General features: G+C 45.3%; 1 protein-coding gene and 1 non-coding gene across 2 annotated transcripts; one reads left to right on the top strand and one right to left on the bottom strand.

Moving 5' to 3' along the window:
* Window positions 1–1,209: 1,209 nt before the first annotated feature.
* Window positions 1,210–3,267, bottom strand: LOC146191674 (reactive oxygen species modulator 1). The gene is made up of 3 exons (XM_084602197.1): window positions 3,144–3,267; window positions 2,579–2,716; window positions 1,210–1,513 (listed from the first exon to the last, which is right to left on the bottom strand). The coding sequence occupies exons 2-3, from the start codon at window positions 2,707–2,709 to the stop codon at window positions 1,405–1,407; spliced, it is 240 nt and encodes a 79-aa protein (XP_084458323.1). The 5' UTR covers window positions 2,710–2,716; window positions 3,144–3,267; the 3' UTR covers window positions 1,210–1,404.
* A 182-nt stretch (window positions 3,268–3,449) lies between these two features.
* On the top strand, window positions 3,450–3,521 carry TRNAP-CGG (transfer RNA proline (anticodon CGG)). Its single transcript has one exon. It is a non-coding gene; the product is annotated as a tRNA-Pro (tRNA).
* The last annotated feature ends 9,901 nt before the right edge of the window (window positions 3,522–13,422 follow it).

Below are 13,422 nucleotides of genomic sequence, written 5' to 3' on the forward strand. Positions count from 1 at the left end.
CATATTTAAGAATAGAACTGGTTTCTTTTTCGAGCTTCGCGCCAGCCCACAGTAAAGGCGGGTTGACCTGTCTACATCAACCTAGTCAATCTCTGACAACGATTGGTGGCACTGGTGTTCTCGTCCTATCAGCTCACTGCTCGTGCAGTTACCTTCGTATCTGTCCATGTGCACCGAAAACTGGACACTTGTCACATGCCCTTTGTGCTACGAAGCCTCCCGGTACACGCGGGTGCCGCTTGTGAATCTGGCACAGGAATGGTGGAGCTCCATTGCATTACACTGTAAATAATGCAGGAGGCTGTTGCGATTTTGTAGCAGCTATAGTTCAATGCTTCGGTCAGTATGCATGCATTGCAATGAAGCATTGATAAAAACCGGAAAAGTAGTTTGCGCACTGTTCTCGTTTCTGTTCCAACATCATCCAGCATTTCTCCAAAGAAATATGCCATGACGCAAGCAGACAAGTTTTTTACGAATAATTTGACAGTTGGAGCTTCTGGTCCCTTGAACATCAACAAACAATATATAGGCACATACATTAACCTGACGAATCGGGTAAATCAAACTGTATGTGGGCTTTTCTTGATCACCATTACGGTATATATTATTGGGGAAACAATATTTTTGTACTGAAACAAGCATATGTTGCTTTTTTGTACTTGTACTTTGCTTTATCTTTTTTATAACGTTAAAATCTGTAACCTGCCCCCCTTATGTAATGCCTTTAGACCCTTAAGGTGGAATAAACGAAAAAACTTGAGATTAGTGGAGACATGCATATTCTAGGAGTAATATATTACATAAGTGCAATATATACATCAGCTTTCTAACAGATCAGCCTCTGCAAATTTTATTGAACATAGCCCCTTTCTACCGATTAAGTTCTAACCAATGATGGTTCTGCCGAGCAGTAATCTTAACAGCACTAGACGACAATGGTTCTGAAACTGCAGCGTGATGTATATACCAATTTGCTGCTGAAGCAGACTCGTTGCTATGGTAGCTCTACACTGAATGTGTAGAAGCCAGCAGGAAATGTAACGCGAGGCCGCTTGTTACAATCACAAAAGCACATTCACCAATGGTTTGTGAAAGTGTTCTGGAAAAACTTTCAGTTTTGTTAGACAAAACGCAGACAATTGCTTGCAGTTCCTCTGATCCTGCACAAGCAGTACTTTTGTGTTTGCTGCATCCACATGACCAAGCTTCCAGGGCAGGTGCTAATTTATTAAAAGTGCAACCTCATTAAAGGCTGAATGCGTAAGAAAAGGCCTATGGGTATGAGGCATTCTATCGTGTCTCCATGATGCACAGCAGAACACTTTCTGCACGTCAGGACACTTTGCCATGCATTTTGGCAAGCAAGAGCTATGCGTCAAGTCGTCCGCTTTGCACTTTATATCAGCATCTTATTGCAGTTCCTATAGACATAAAGGTCCCGAATGTGCCACCACCCTGAAGCATCACTTTTCCAACACTCTGGATCAGCTCTCGCCCCCTCAGGCCATACCTGAAAGCAACAGAAAGAAAAAAAAAAAAAAAGGACTTGGTAATGTGGCATAAAAGGAATGACAAGCTCAGTTCAAAATAACTTTAGAGGTTACAACAGGTAACCACATCATGCCAGCATTTAGCATTTTGCTTAGGTAGGCTAAGCTGTTGCACGGTAAGGGCAGCACTGCAGAGTGCAACTGCATGGGAGCTTGAACACTGCTATTGAGTACAGCGTAACATTTTATGTTTAACGGCTCCTGTAAATGCAAAAGCAGCTGTGAAATCATGCACGGAGTTTGTCAGAAACAGAAACTGACACAAAGGTGTCTTGAATAAACGCACTACAAGTAGCTATTAACAATGCAGACATAAAGAGGCACAGGTGTTCTGGTGCAACACTGAAGCAAGCAGCACAAGATATGGTCAGTCGATGTCTTAGGCTTTATAGTGCATAAATAGCTTAGACTATTGTACACAGAGTTCAGGGTTGCAATGACCTCATTATGTTTGCGGACGACTAGTTTTTAAAGTGTGACAATTTGTTGATGACATTCAAGGGCAAAAAAACAGACAGGCTCTGATAATGAGCAAATGACAAGCCGAGTTTTAAATTGGGCAGTTACCAGCAGCTATTATGTAACACAGTAATTGGGAAGAGTGCGTAAGGCTATGATGCATCATCATGCAACGCCACCTAAGATTCATCACATTCAGATCCATTTTTCTTGATTCTGGCTGTAGTAACATTAAATACAATTTTTCCTCTAACCCAAACTGCTCTTTGTCTCTAATACAACACGTATCGTTTTATATTCTTTTTCTCCACGATTGACCGTAGGGTTTTAAATTTAAGCATTTTTATTACAAAAGCACGTGCCCGCCATATACATAGGTGAGAACCAGCAGATTACAGCTGCAGAGCGCTTTACAAAGGTGTAAAATCGTTTACTGGCTGCGATATTGATTGCTCATTGAACATCCACAAACTGAAACAACATCCTATCGCCAGGCGAGTTTGATACCACGCAAATGTGAAATGAAACACACTTTTGGGGTATGCTGATGCCAAAGGCTGCCTTACCTGAGAGCCGAAAAGCCTCCGAAGAGTGCTCCTGATGCCATACCTACGCAAAAGCCAATCGTGAAGCCCATTTTCACGCGGTCCCAGCAGGTCGGACCGCGTTGGTAGGCGCCTTGCACCGGCACGGGCATTCCTTCCCTGAATAGAACAGTTTAGGTGACTTCGATTAGCTCTAGACTCGTCAAGCAAAATGACCCTTTAAAACGCATTTTCCCCACGACCTACTGTATCTTCCCTATCCCTGCATACGCAATGCTGAACGAAATTTCGCACATTGGCAAAGACTATTTGCGATCACTTTCGGTGACAGTGCATGCATAGAAGCAATTTTATAAACATTTCAGAATTCCGCTCCTGCAGAGCTATGGAAAATTTACTTGAATGTGAACTCAAATTTGCGAAATGAATAAAAGGCACGGAGAACTGCGAAATCGCACCATGATCTCACTTCGTACTACTAAAGCCATGTGACAAAACAAGCAGACACCACGCCCTCAGAAACAGTTTGACGAGAAATAATCAGGAATACATGTGTCTGTGTATGCGTCAATAACTAAAAGCATACCTAAAAGGAACGAAGAATCCTTATTCTAGCAGTCACAAACGGTTCCAGAAACGGATCCTTTTCAGCGAACAAACCAACAGTCGGCCATGGTGTGATGCCCTTCGCGATAGTTTCCTCAGTTTCCTTGTATTAAAAGAAACAAATATGCATCGGTACAACACAACTATAAATAAGTAGTTTTCAATAACAGCATGACAGGATGAACTTCAAGCATTTCATTAATGTTTCTTGTAACAAAAACATCGCAAGTTGTAAGGAAACGTTTCATTTTGTTAAATGTAATAATTGAGACCACAAGCTGCAGCTGGCTCAGTGGTCTAGGGGTATGATTCTCGCTTCGGGTGCGAGAGGTCCCGGGTTCAAATCCCGGCTGAGCCCACGTCGTTTTTTTTTAATTTTTTTGTGAATTATTTTTTTTTTCGCGCTAAGTTATGCACTATACCAATCCTGCTAACTGCAATTTGTTACTGCCCGTCATTTCACCCTCTAAACGCCTAATGTCCGACGGCGTCCATTTGAAACCTTGTAGCCAAGACAAATCCCGGTGGTTGTGGTCAGAGGTAACATTGCCGACGCCTAGTCGGTCGACAGGTTGTGTGAAATAATCGCCCTTGAAAGAGCTACCAACTCAGGCAACTCCTGTCCTATAAAAGAGGAAGAAATGACTTTGATCCCGAGTCGGACACGCTAGCCGAGTCTAGCCACGCGTTCATACGGCAGGTTAAAAGGGGCCGGCTAAGCCATGTCGGGTGTTGCTTCACATAATTATAACATAATGTCGTAGGAGGCAGAGGGCCCTATTGCCATGTTCGTGCACCGATCAAGTAATTAAAGCGCCTCATCATAATGATTAATTTAATTGTAGTGATAATTTAATTAATGCTTATGATTAATTATTAACTATGTCAATAAATTAATAATTATTGTTAAGGTTAATAAACTGATACAGTATATAAATGGTAATTTCATTACAAATAGTTATTACTTTATTCATTTGACTCTCGGAACTTCCGAATTTCATCCATGTTTTCTCTGTGCATCTACGAGGTCACTTTTCAAGTAGTTGAACAGAACTCGCCTACTACCACTTCCTTTTGTGTTAAAAAATAATTTTCTTCATATTTTACTGCCTTTTCCGCGCCAGTTGTCTATTTGTGTAGTAGGAGACTGCATGTTCACAGTGAGCAGTTTACCTCATGCGTGGCAATGGATTCGGATTGGACCCAGGCTGTCTTCAGTCAGAGCGTTGTGTTCCGGGCGAGATCAATAGACCGATAATTTAATTGGCTTGCGCTGGGCCCGGGCTTCAGACTGAGGCATGTGCAGTGCTCTCAAGCCACGGCCAACGGGACCCTAGACTCAGGGTCCCCCCCCCCCCCCCCCCCCCCCCCGCTGACTAATGACTAAATAAATAAAGATGTTTTGTCCTCCTCCTCCTCCTCCTCAAGTATACAAACATTATACAGCAGCGTTTGTTACCTTAATTGATGTTTATATATAATGCAGCGTATAAACATTACTTGTTAATTTGTAACGTTACAATACCACTAAAAAGTCAACATTAGAACAATATTTACTTTGAGCGTTAAACTAATGTTTTCTGTCATGTGAACGCTAATACAACTTACATAACATTTTTGTAACATTTTTTTGTTTTCGAATGTTCGGTGTGAAGCACTCATATTCGCTAAGCCCCGACTTCGAATAAAAGTTCGTGCTCCTCTTCCGCTGCGCTTTGCGATGTAAGCTAAGTACGTATATAAATAGAAACAAATGGTCGAAATTGATGCACAGCACTCCGCTGTTACGCCCTTTTATCTCTTACCTCGTTTATTCATTTTACCCCTTCCCTCATGGCGCACTTTAGGGGTCCACCACGAATAAGAGAATTATACAGCGCCCTCTTCGTTCATCGTTACCACATTTAGGTGACACGTGTACTAAGCGTACTCCCAACTACGTCGCTTTTCTGCACAAAGCCCCGCGGGTTGATGAACTGTCTCTTAATGCTCGTTTAGAGTGTTTCGCAAGTACACCTGTTGCACGGCCGCCGCTCTCCCCCTGAGCGGCTCGCGAGACCTGTCCGGGAGTAGTGCGGCCAGAATCGGCCGACATATCCTATTGCGGTGACGACCCGATGGAACCTCCCGACAATTCCGACACATTGATCAGCCGATTGTGCCCGGTGCGAAACCGCCGCATCCAGCAGTGGCAAAAAGCAGGCTCGAGCGGCGTACGTTCTTGCGTCGTCTTCGGGCTCTTTCGTCACCGCGCAGCAGCCGACGGCTCGGCGGCTAGCTGTTGCACAAGCAAGCTGCAACGGGCTTCTCTTTCGCTTGCTTTCGCTGTGTTTTTCAAGAGAACCGTTCGAGCTATTTCATCGCCCTGGCTGCCCATGACGGGGCGAGGCGTTGGTTCGTGATGCAAGCGCTGCTGTGTGCAGCGGCTGCGTCGCCACGTAGTCCGCGTCGCTTTCGGTCCCAAGAAAGGAGAGGAAAACCAGCGGGAATCATACGCTCCCTATTTTCTCCTTTTTTTTTCTTTCTCCGCCTCTCTTTTTATCTCTCTCACTGTTTATCTTTCACTCTCTGTCTCTCTCTGCTAGAATGGTGAAATCGCGGCTTGCAGTGGATGCGCGCTCCACGCTCCTCGTTAGCCGTCCGCGCGCGGATCACGACAATTATTGCTTTCTCGGGAAACGCGCAACAGCGGCAGCGGTTTTCTCATTACGTTTAATTTGCTCGTCCGTTAGCTATAAGCAAATCCACCACGCAGTCTGCTCGAGTTCACTTGCGCTGCCTTATAACGGCTTCTCTCCACCATACTGATCGGCACAAAAGCTAAGCCGCGCCTTCAAGTCTCCGGGCAGGTTCCACGTGTCCTAAAGTGTCGCTGACCGCGGAGCCAGATATCGCGTCCATTTCACAATCCTGATGACTTCTGCTTGAAGTCGCTCTGGGCTTTCGCGAATAAAATAGAAAGGTTAAAAGAGAGCAGAGAAGCTCTAACGAATAAGCGTCACGCGGCTCTGAAAGGCAGCCTTTCGCAATTACGCGTTCTCGGCGGTGGCGTTCAACCCAGCCGCGCTTGACGGCATCTGTAGTTGTAGTGCTTTGTGCTCGACGTGTCTGTGAATCTTTTCCTCGTACCAGTAATTCGCTTGTTTCTGAGCGTTTCGACACCAATTCGTGCGTTCGCTTAGTGCAATATGGTTTGGTTCCTTAGATGGGTTTAATGTCACGAACAAAACCAGGCTATCAAGGACGCTGTAGCACAGGGCTCCGAATAATTTCGATTACCTGGGCCTCGTTTATTTTTTATTATTTTTATACATCATTATTATTTATTTATTTTTTACGTACGTACGTACACTGATAAAGCACCGTACCCGGACGCCTTGCGTTTTGCCTCCATCCAAACGCGGCCGCCGGGGCAGGGATCGAACGTTAACACTGACGATGTGTTCATTCAGCTGAGAAAACGCAGCATATTCGCCGAAGCAAAACGACAAAATATTTTTAATTTCAATTTGAGTTGCTGCACCAAGCATATCATTTTTTCTTCCTTTTTTGTAGAAGATTTCGCAAGATGGATATGTCATTGAGAGTTCTTTGTACTTTTAGTCTGTTCAAATAAGTCACTGAACAAGCTTCATGGCTTCTTCTGAGATGCTGTCTTCATGTAGAATACAAGTAAAGCGCGTTTCTTGCTCTTTCTAAAGCACTGCAGTTGTATACTTCTATCGTGAGTTAGCCCTTTCCAGTTCGTAAGAAAAAAAAAGAAAGGACTCACATCACATCGTAGCTGGGACGCAACAACACCTAACGCCGTCCACTCCCCGTCTCATCTAAGATGTTTAAAATGGCATTGATTACTATAAATAATAATAAAACAAAAAGTAATTATTACTCCACGACATTATTATTTTTTCTTTTGCCTTTCATTCTGTGTGCAGTTTTTTTCTGTGTATTTTTTAATCTTAATTCTGCTACATTACCAAGATCACATGGTTGTTCCTGGCCACGTTAAAAATAAGAATTGATTGATTGACCTACTGATTGATTGATTGATTGATTGATTGATCGATCGATCGATCGGCCGACTCATCAGAACACTGGTGATGATGGAGTCGTTCAAGTCACAGACAGACGTGCGGACTGACTGAATTTGACTGACTGACCGACCGACCGACTGAGGGACGGACGGACGGACGGACGGACGGACGGACGGACGGACGGACGGATGGATGGATGGATGGATGGATGGATGGATGGATGGATGGATGGATGGATGGATGGATGGATGGATGGATGGATGGATGGATGGATGGATGGATGGATGGATGGATGGATGGATGGATGGATGCGGTTAAAAAACGAATTTGATAGCTGCTCCACGATGCTCTCTTTGATCGCAGAATAATTCCAATGGTATATGTGTTTAGCTTCCTTGCAAAATTTAACGTAAGTGTTGGGCAGGTGTGTAAACTTTTACAGAGCTTATCTGAGGTAGACCTGGAGAATAGTCGTACTGCTAGGCTTGAATCCATGTTCTGTACACCCGCCGCGGTGGTTAGCCGTTACGGCGCTCGACTGCTGAACCCAAGGACACGGGATCGAATTTCGCCGCCTCGGCGGCTTCTTTTCTACGGAGGCGAAAAGCAAGGCGCCTGTGTGTTATGTGATGTCGATACACGTTAAAGAACTCCAGGTGGTCAAAATTTCTGGAGCGCTCCACTTCAGCGTCTCTCATAGCCTGAGTCGCTGTGGGGAGTTCATCCCTAAAAACCGAAGCCAGCCAAACTAAGTTTGTACCCAAAGAATACGAAACGCAATCTTCCCGGCATTCCTACTCCTCTCTATTGTGAACGATCAGTATAAAGCGCCGCCAACTTGCCCCCTAGCTGGTAGTACTGAGAAACTTCATGGCCATGCCCACCGAGCACTTCGTAGCCAACTTTGTCGAGTACCGTTCCAGGCCCCTCACCACTTTCTCCTTTGTCCCCGCTGTAAGTACCGTTAGCTCTGAGTATGATGATTAGCTAAGGAACAGGGGCGAATTGTTCATAACTCTGCCTGGAGACATCAGTTCGTATTCCATCATGTGCTTGGTCGTCCTATCCTGCGGGCAACGCAGGTGACAAATGCCGACGCCACACTGTAGTTGGATCAGCGGTGCTTTGTGGTTCAGGCTTAAATCTAAGCTAAGCGCTGCCGAGTATAATTGCATCGAGCAGCCGAATGCTTTTTGTAGCACTCGAGTAATGAGGTTTCTACTGTGACGTGCCAATTATGGGCAATTATTTCAGCCAATATCAACCACGTACACGTAAGAAAATGCATAGAGAGGCTGCTGAGTTAAGCGAAGGAAAGGCAGAAAACTTTGCGACACACTTCCGGGCATCGCTGCACATACGGCTCAGATATGTTTTTGGGAGCTTCGGCCAAGAAACAGTCGCAATCAACTGTACTTCACAACCGGGGTTCGTACGTTTGCCAGTCGCACGCAACTAGCGCGTACGTCATTTGCATACATGCTAAATTAACGTCGAAGATGTGAGCTTTCTCGTCGAGCAGCAATCAATTCCAAACATTGCAGCTGCAGAAACATCAATCACCACCCGGCAGTCGAGATCGCAGCCACGAACAAAGTGACGACACTGATTCTCGCCGCATCAACGTCAGGGAGCGCGGCCAGGCGACGCTCGGCATAGCTGTTTCATGAATCTACTGCAAGGTCGACGTGGCCACAGTGTTGTTGCAAACAAAAGACCACCAGTTCTTGCTTACAATTTAAAGCTGCGCGCCTTGCACCAAAATGACCCCTAAAATAATCATTTATAGTCATATTCTAATGGAACAGACCAGAAAAACTTGTGCTCTTTTTGAGTATTCGAGCTAAATTTAAAGAGCTCTGTGTGGACCCTATAATTTACAAATGATATTTATTATTGATCCTCGCAACAACTCGCAGTCAAATAGAGCGACTATGCGTTCTCATCTGGTCAACACCCCCTGTTTATGCCACGCGGCAAGAGTTTGAATAAAAAGTTAGCAATGGCGAAACAGCCGCTTTTATCCCTCGCTAGCGCGTGATCGACAGACGTCATGGCGTGGTCAGTCGCGTGCTCATGATGACATAGAGCATCACGCACGCGAATCGGCAATGTTAAGTCACGATAAAAGACCTGCTTCATTGACCAGCTGACCAAAGGTCAAGGGCAAATGCTAAGCGGTCAGAAAGTCACGTGGTCACACACCAGTTCACCAACACACTACACTAAGCGGGACTTTCCGCGAAGCCAGACAGGCTAAGTCCCAGTTTGATTTGAAAATCCAGCTGAAAGACTTCCTGACAAAGCGAAGCGGTCCCCGGGTGTGTACATGGAATAATAGAGCTAAATCCCTAAAAATTCAGTCGCGTGATGTCGTTTTTTTACTACCGTCGCTGGCTCTCTGCTCGCTTCTGCTGATTCACGGCTGCTTTTACAAGTGTAAAAGGAAGGATTATACCCGTTTACTCTCCGCTGTAGACTACAATCAACAGCAATGGGAGTTGAAGTGTTAAACGTTGCTCTTAAAATTCCATGACTGAAAGGTTTTACTCCATCAATGAGGATCCAAAACGTGGTAAATGAAGCTAAAAGAGTAAATTCTTCTTTTTCTAACTCCCACTTTCAAATTGAGGTCCTCAGGCCCAATACTCCTCAAGTGCCGACCGGAGTGAAAAAAAGGCAAAGTTTTACGCCGTTTGCGTGTCCACCTAGTGCACGACTTAGTGTATTGTCTGTTTTCGGTATGGTTAGCCTTTTTCGCTGAATGGCCGCTAGCTTCTGTTGCTTCACGGAAGCCTACCGCGGTGCATATCATGTCGGATTTTCCCAGCTTTACGTAAGGGTTCTCAAACTGGGTTCTGTGACCGGTTTCTGTGGGATAAGCGAGCTCCCACTGACACCCCCTCCCCCCTGTCAACCTGGTCCTACATGCCAGAATCACCTGTTTTGTTTGAACCTCTTTTAGGACGTTAGTTCTTGTTAGTTCTGGACGTTAGTTAGTTCATTCCTCGGTAAAATCACGATGTCAGTGTAGGTACCGTCCCCAGCTCGGATTTTGACTTCAAGACAAAATTCTGTGGCCCGCCGACTTGCCCGGCGACTTGGTAGCGTGCGATGTTGTCCCTGGTTCTGCACGTAGTCTCTGTCAGTAGTTTAAAAGCCTGATGGTCTGCTTCCAAGCCGTGCTGTGGCACTCCTTCAGCATTAATGGAGGTCCTTCCCGTTGGAGTGGGTAGGCCAAGCATCTTTCTTTCTGGCGATTTGGAATTTTGGGAATGTATTAGCAGCTACTCCCGATTCCTCCGACTCTAATCCCCCGGGTTCTATAGTTAGTCTCACAATATATTTGCAGCACTGCGAAAGGCAGAGGCACCGCGGTCCAATCAGGATCACGCGCAAACGTCGGAAATAAACCGTTGTTGTCGTTTGTGCGCCCCTACTTCATCTTGCGCGCGCGCGCGCGCGCGCGTGCGTGTGTGTGTGTGTGTGTGTGTGTGTGTGTGTGTGTGTGTGTGTGTGTGTGTGTGTGTGTGTGTGTGTGTGTGTGTGTGTGTGTGTGTGTGTGTGTGTGTGTGTGTGTGTGTGTGTGTGTGTGTGTGTGTGTGTGTGTGTGTGTGTGTGTGTGCGTGCGCGCGCGCGCGCGTGTGTATGTGTGTGCGCGTGTGTGTGTTTTAAGCTTCCGATTCGTGGCAAAATTTTGTCCTGCGCCAGCAACGACGAGCAGTTAAGACTACGCACAGAAAATACCAACAAGAGGCTTTCTTAGATAATAGTGAGGCAACTGTGGCACATTTTGAGATAATTTGGTCAACATGTTGTTCGAAATGGCAGAAAAATAACAATCCGTTCCTAAAATTTACTAGAGAAGTTCGTCGGGCTCTCCCCAAAATAAGCACAGGCTGCCATTGAAAACCAATGGGATGCGTTTTTGAAAATTAATGCAAAAATACAAAAGCCCGACGAGCGAAGATCTTTGAATGTATTGATAGTTATTGTGATGTCAAGCCTTATACGATAATTTAATTTCAAAAACTGTTTCCTAGAAAATGCCCAACATTTCTGGATATGTATTGCAGGTCCTTCGCGTGAAAGACTGGAGAAAAGGTCCGGAAAGGGTTAACTCGGTGTTCATCCCACAGGCTTCAAAGTAACCTCACTGCTGCCTCTCGGACCGGAGAGACGAGAGAGAGAGAGATGCGTGTATTATCAAGTGTGAGTGGAGAAAAGGTCCGGAAAGGGCTAACTCGGTGTTCATCCCACAGGCTTCAAAGTAACCTCACTGCTGCCTCTCGGAATGCGGTGTACAGCGACCAGAGAGACGAGAGAGAGAGAGAGAGAGAGAGAGAGAGAGAGAGAGAGAGAGAGAGAGAGAGAGAGAAGAGAGAGAGAGATGCGTGTATTATCAAATGTGAGATAACTGACAAAATTCCCAAGCGGAAAAGGAAAGCATGAACACGGGACCTGCTGTCAATTCAGGATGTGCATTGTAAACGTGCAATAAGTCAGGCAAAAGAAAGAATGAGAAAATACGAATGAGAGCAGGGAGGAAAGGTGGATGAAAGCAAGTAAAGACAGAAAATCAGGCAGATAGGAAAAAAAAAAAGGCGAGCTAGAAATAACGCCAGAAGGAAAAACGAAACAATGCACCAGAAACAAAATCTGTACAGAGATGAATAGTAGGCAAGTGGCTGAGAGGTGAGCAACGTGCGTACATTCGAACGAGGATCCTTGAGAGTAATCGGAGATGGGAGCCATTCACGCTTTCCATCATACCCACAAAGGCGAAGCTTGTGTGCCCTCTTTTTTTCTTTTTTTTTTTTAGTTTTTTTTTTCTTTATACGGCTCCGTCAATCGCGGCTTTAATAAGCCGTGGTGGCTTTTCCCAGAATTCCAGAAGTATATGTCATAAGTCTTTTGCAAACGGGGAAGAGGTGTTTGGTAGTGTCACATTTGCGTTGGACCGCTTCAACAAGCTTTCTGCGCTGGCAGAAACTATATGGTAGCAGCTTTTTAGCATGTTGAAATTTCGAAGTTTTTTGCTGTTGTTTTTTTTTTTTCACCGCGGCTCCATTATATGGGTGCACCATGGATCCACAAATACTCGCCTGCCGGTAATAACTGGAGCCCATTGCTGTCTGAAATGTTGATGTTTATATTACAAGGCTATAATAAAGTGGTATTCAGAGCGCAGCTAAGCGTGCTTACTGATCATTCGACGTTTGTAGACAAGCGGCCGCTTTACAAAACCACGAGCTGATTGTACCGATCAATCCTGTGGCCATGCCAGATGCCCCAAAATACGCGTGCACGGACAATATCCGCCTGGTGGTCAAATCGCGGAGAAGATACCCCTGAGCAGACTGAACGACTGCAGCGACAGCTCGGCGTTCCTCCAGTAGTTAGTGCGTTCCTCCCAAGCATGGTGTATCGCGCACGCGAATATGCAACGGTCCGGGACAACTAATTCTGCACAATCGTCATTGGCGGTACACGCAGGGCATTTGATATTGCAGCTTACTACGCTATTCCAGAAAATCGCCTCACAAAATCATCCAGCTCAGCAGTGCACAAGTATGTTGAAGTCTTTCGTATCGACTGTAGCGATCAGATATAGACAGAGGGCGGCCCCCCCACGGCACATAATTTTATACGTATTCTTAGATCGCTAAATAAACCATTCTCTCCGCTGTTCTCTTTACCATGGCTCTGAAAAAAAAAAAAAAGGAAACTCCTTGAAAAACAAAATGCCATTTTAATTATCCCGTACATCTGTACTGACATCGATCCTGTTTTGTTGTGCACACGTTCTCCTGTAGCACATGTGGAAACACAAGACCAAGCACCAGCTTGTTGATGCTGGGATCCATGAGCTCGCTTCGAAGTTTTAGCATAGTCATGAACCAGACTGCGCGCAAAACACCAGAATACTACAAACCTATATTCGTGTTAGCAGTGCTCTTTTTCTATACAAAAGTACATCTTTTCATATTGCACCCTTCGTTTAGGCTGAACGCGGAGGCAGTAAGTGGTTATTTGTTAAATAAATATCAAAAACAAAAGGAAAAGGTGTATGCTGGCCCCGGTATCTGCTGTCTAATATCTGAAACACCTGAACTGAGGCGGCGGAAATAAAGAGGGTGAAAAAGCGAGGATTCCGCATATGAAGGGCTCAACTGAGAGAACGAGCGACATTGTTTCCAATAGCTAAGCCATTAGAAAAGCCGT

This window comes from Amblyomma maculatum, chromosome 4 (assembly GCF_055883805.1).
Source record: "Amblyomma maculatum isolate TAMU_Amacu chromosome 4, ASM5588380v1, whole genome shotgun sequence".
Lineage (NCBI taxonomy): Eukaryota > Metazoa > Arthropoda > Arachnida > Ixodida > Ixodidae > Amblyomma > Amblyomma maculatum.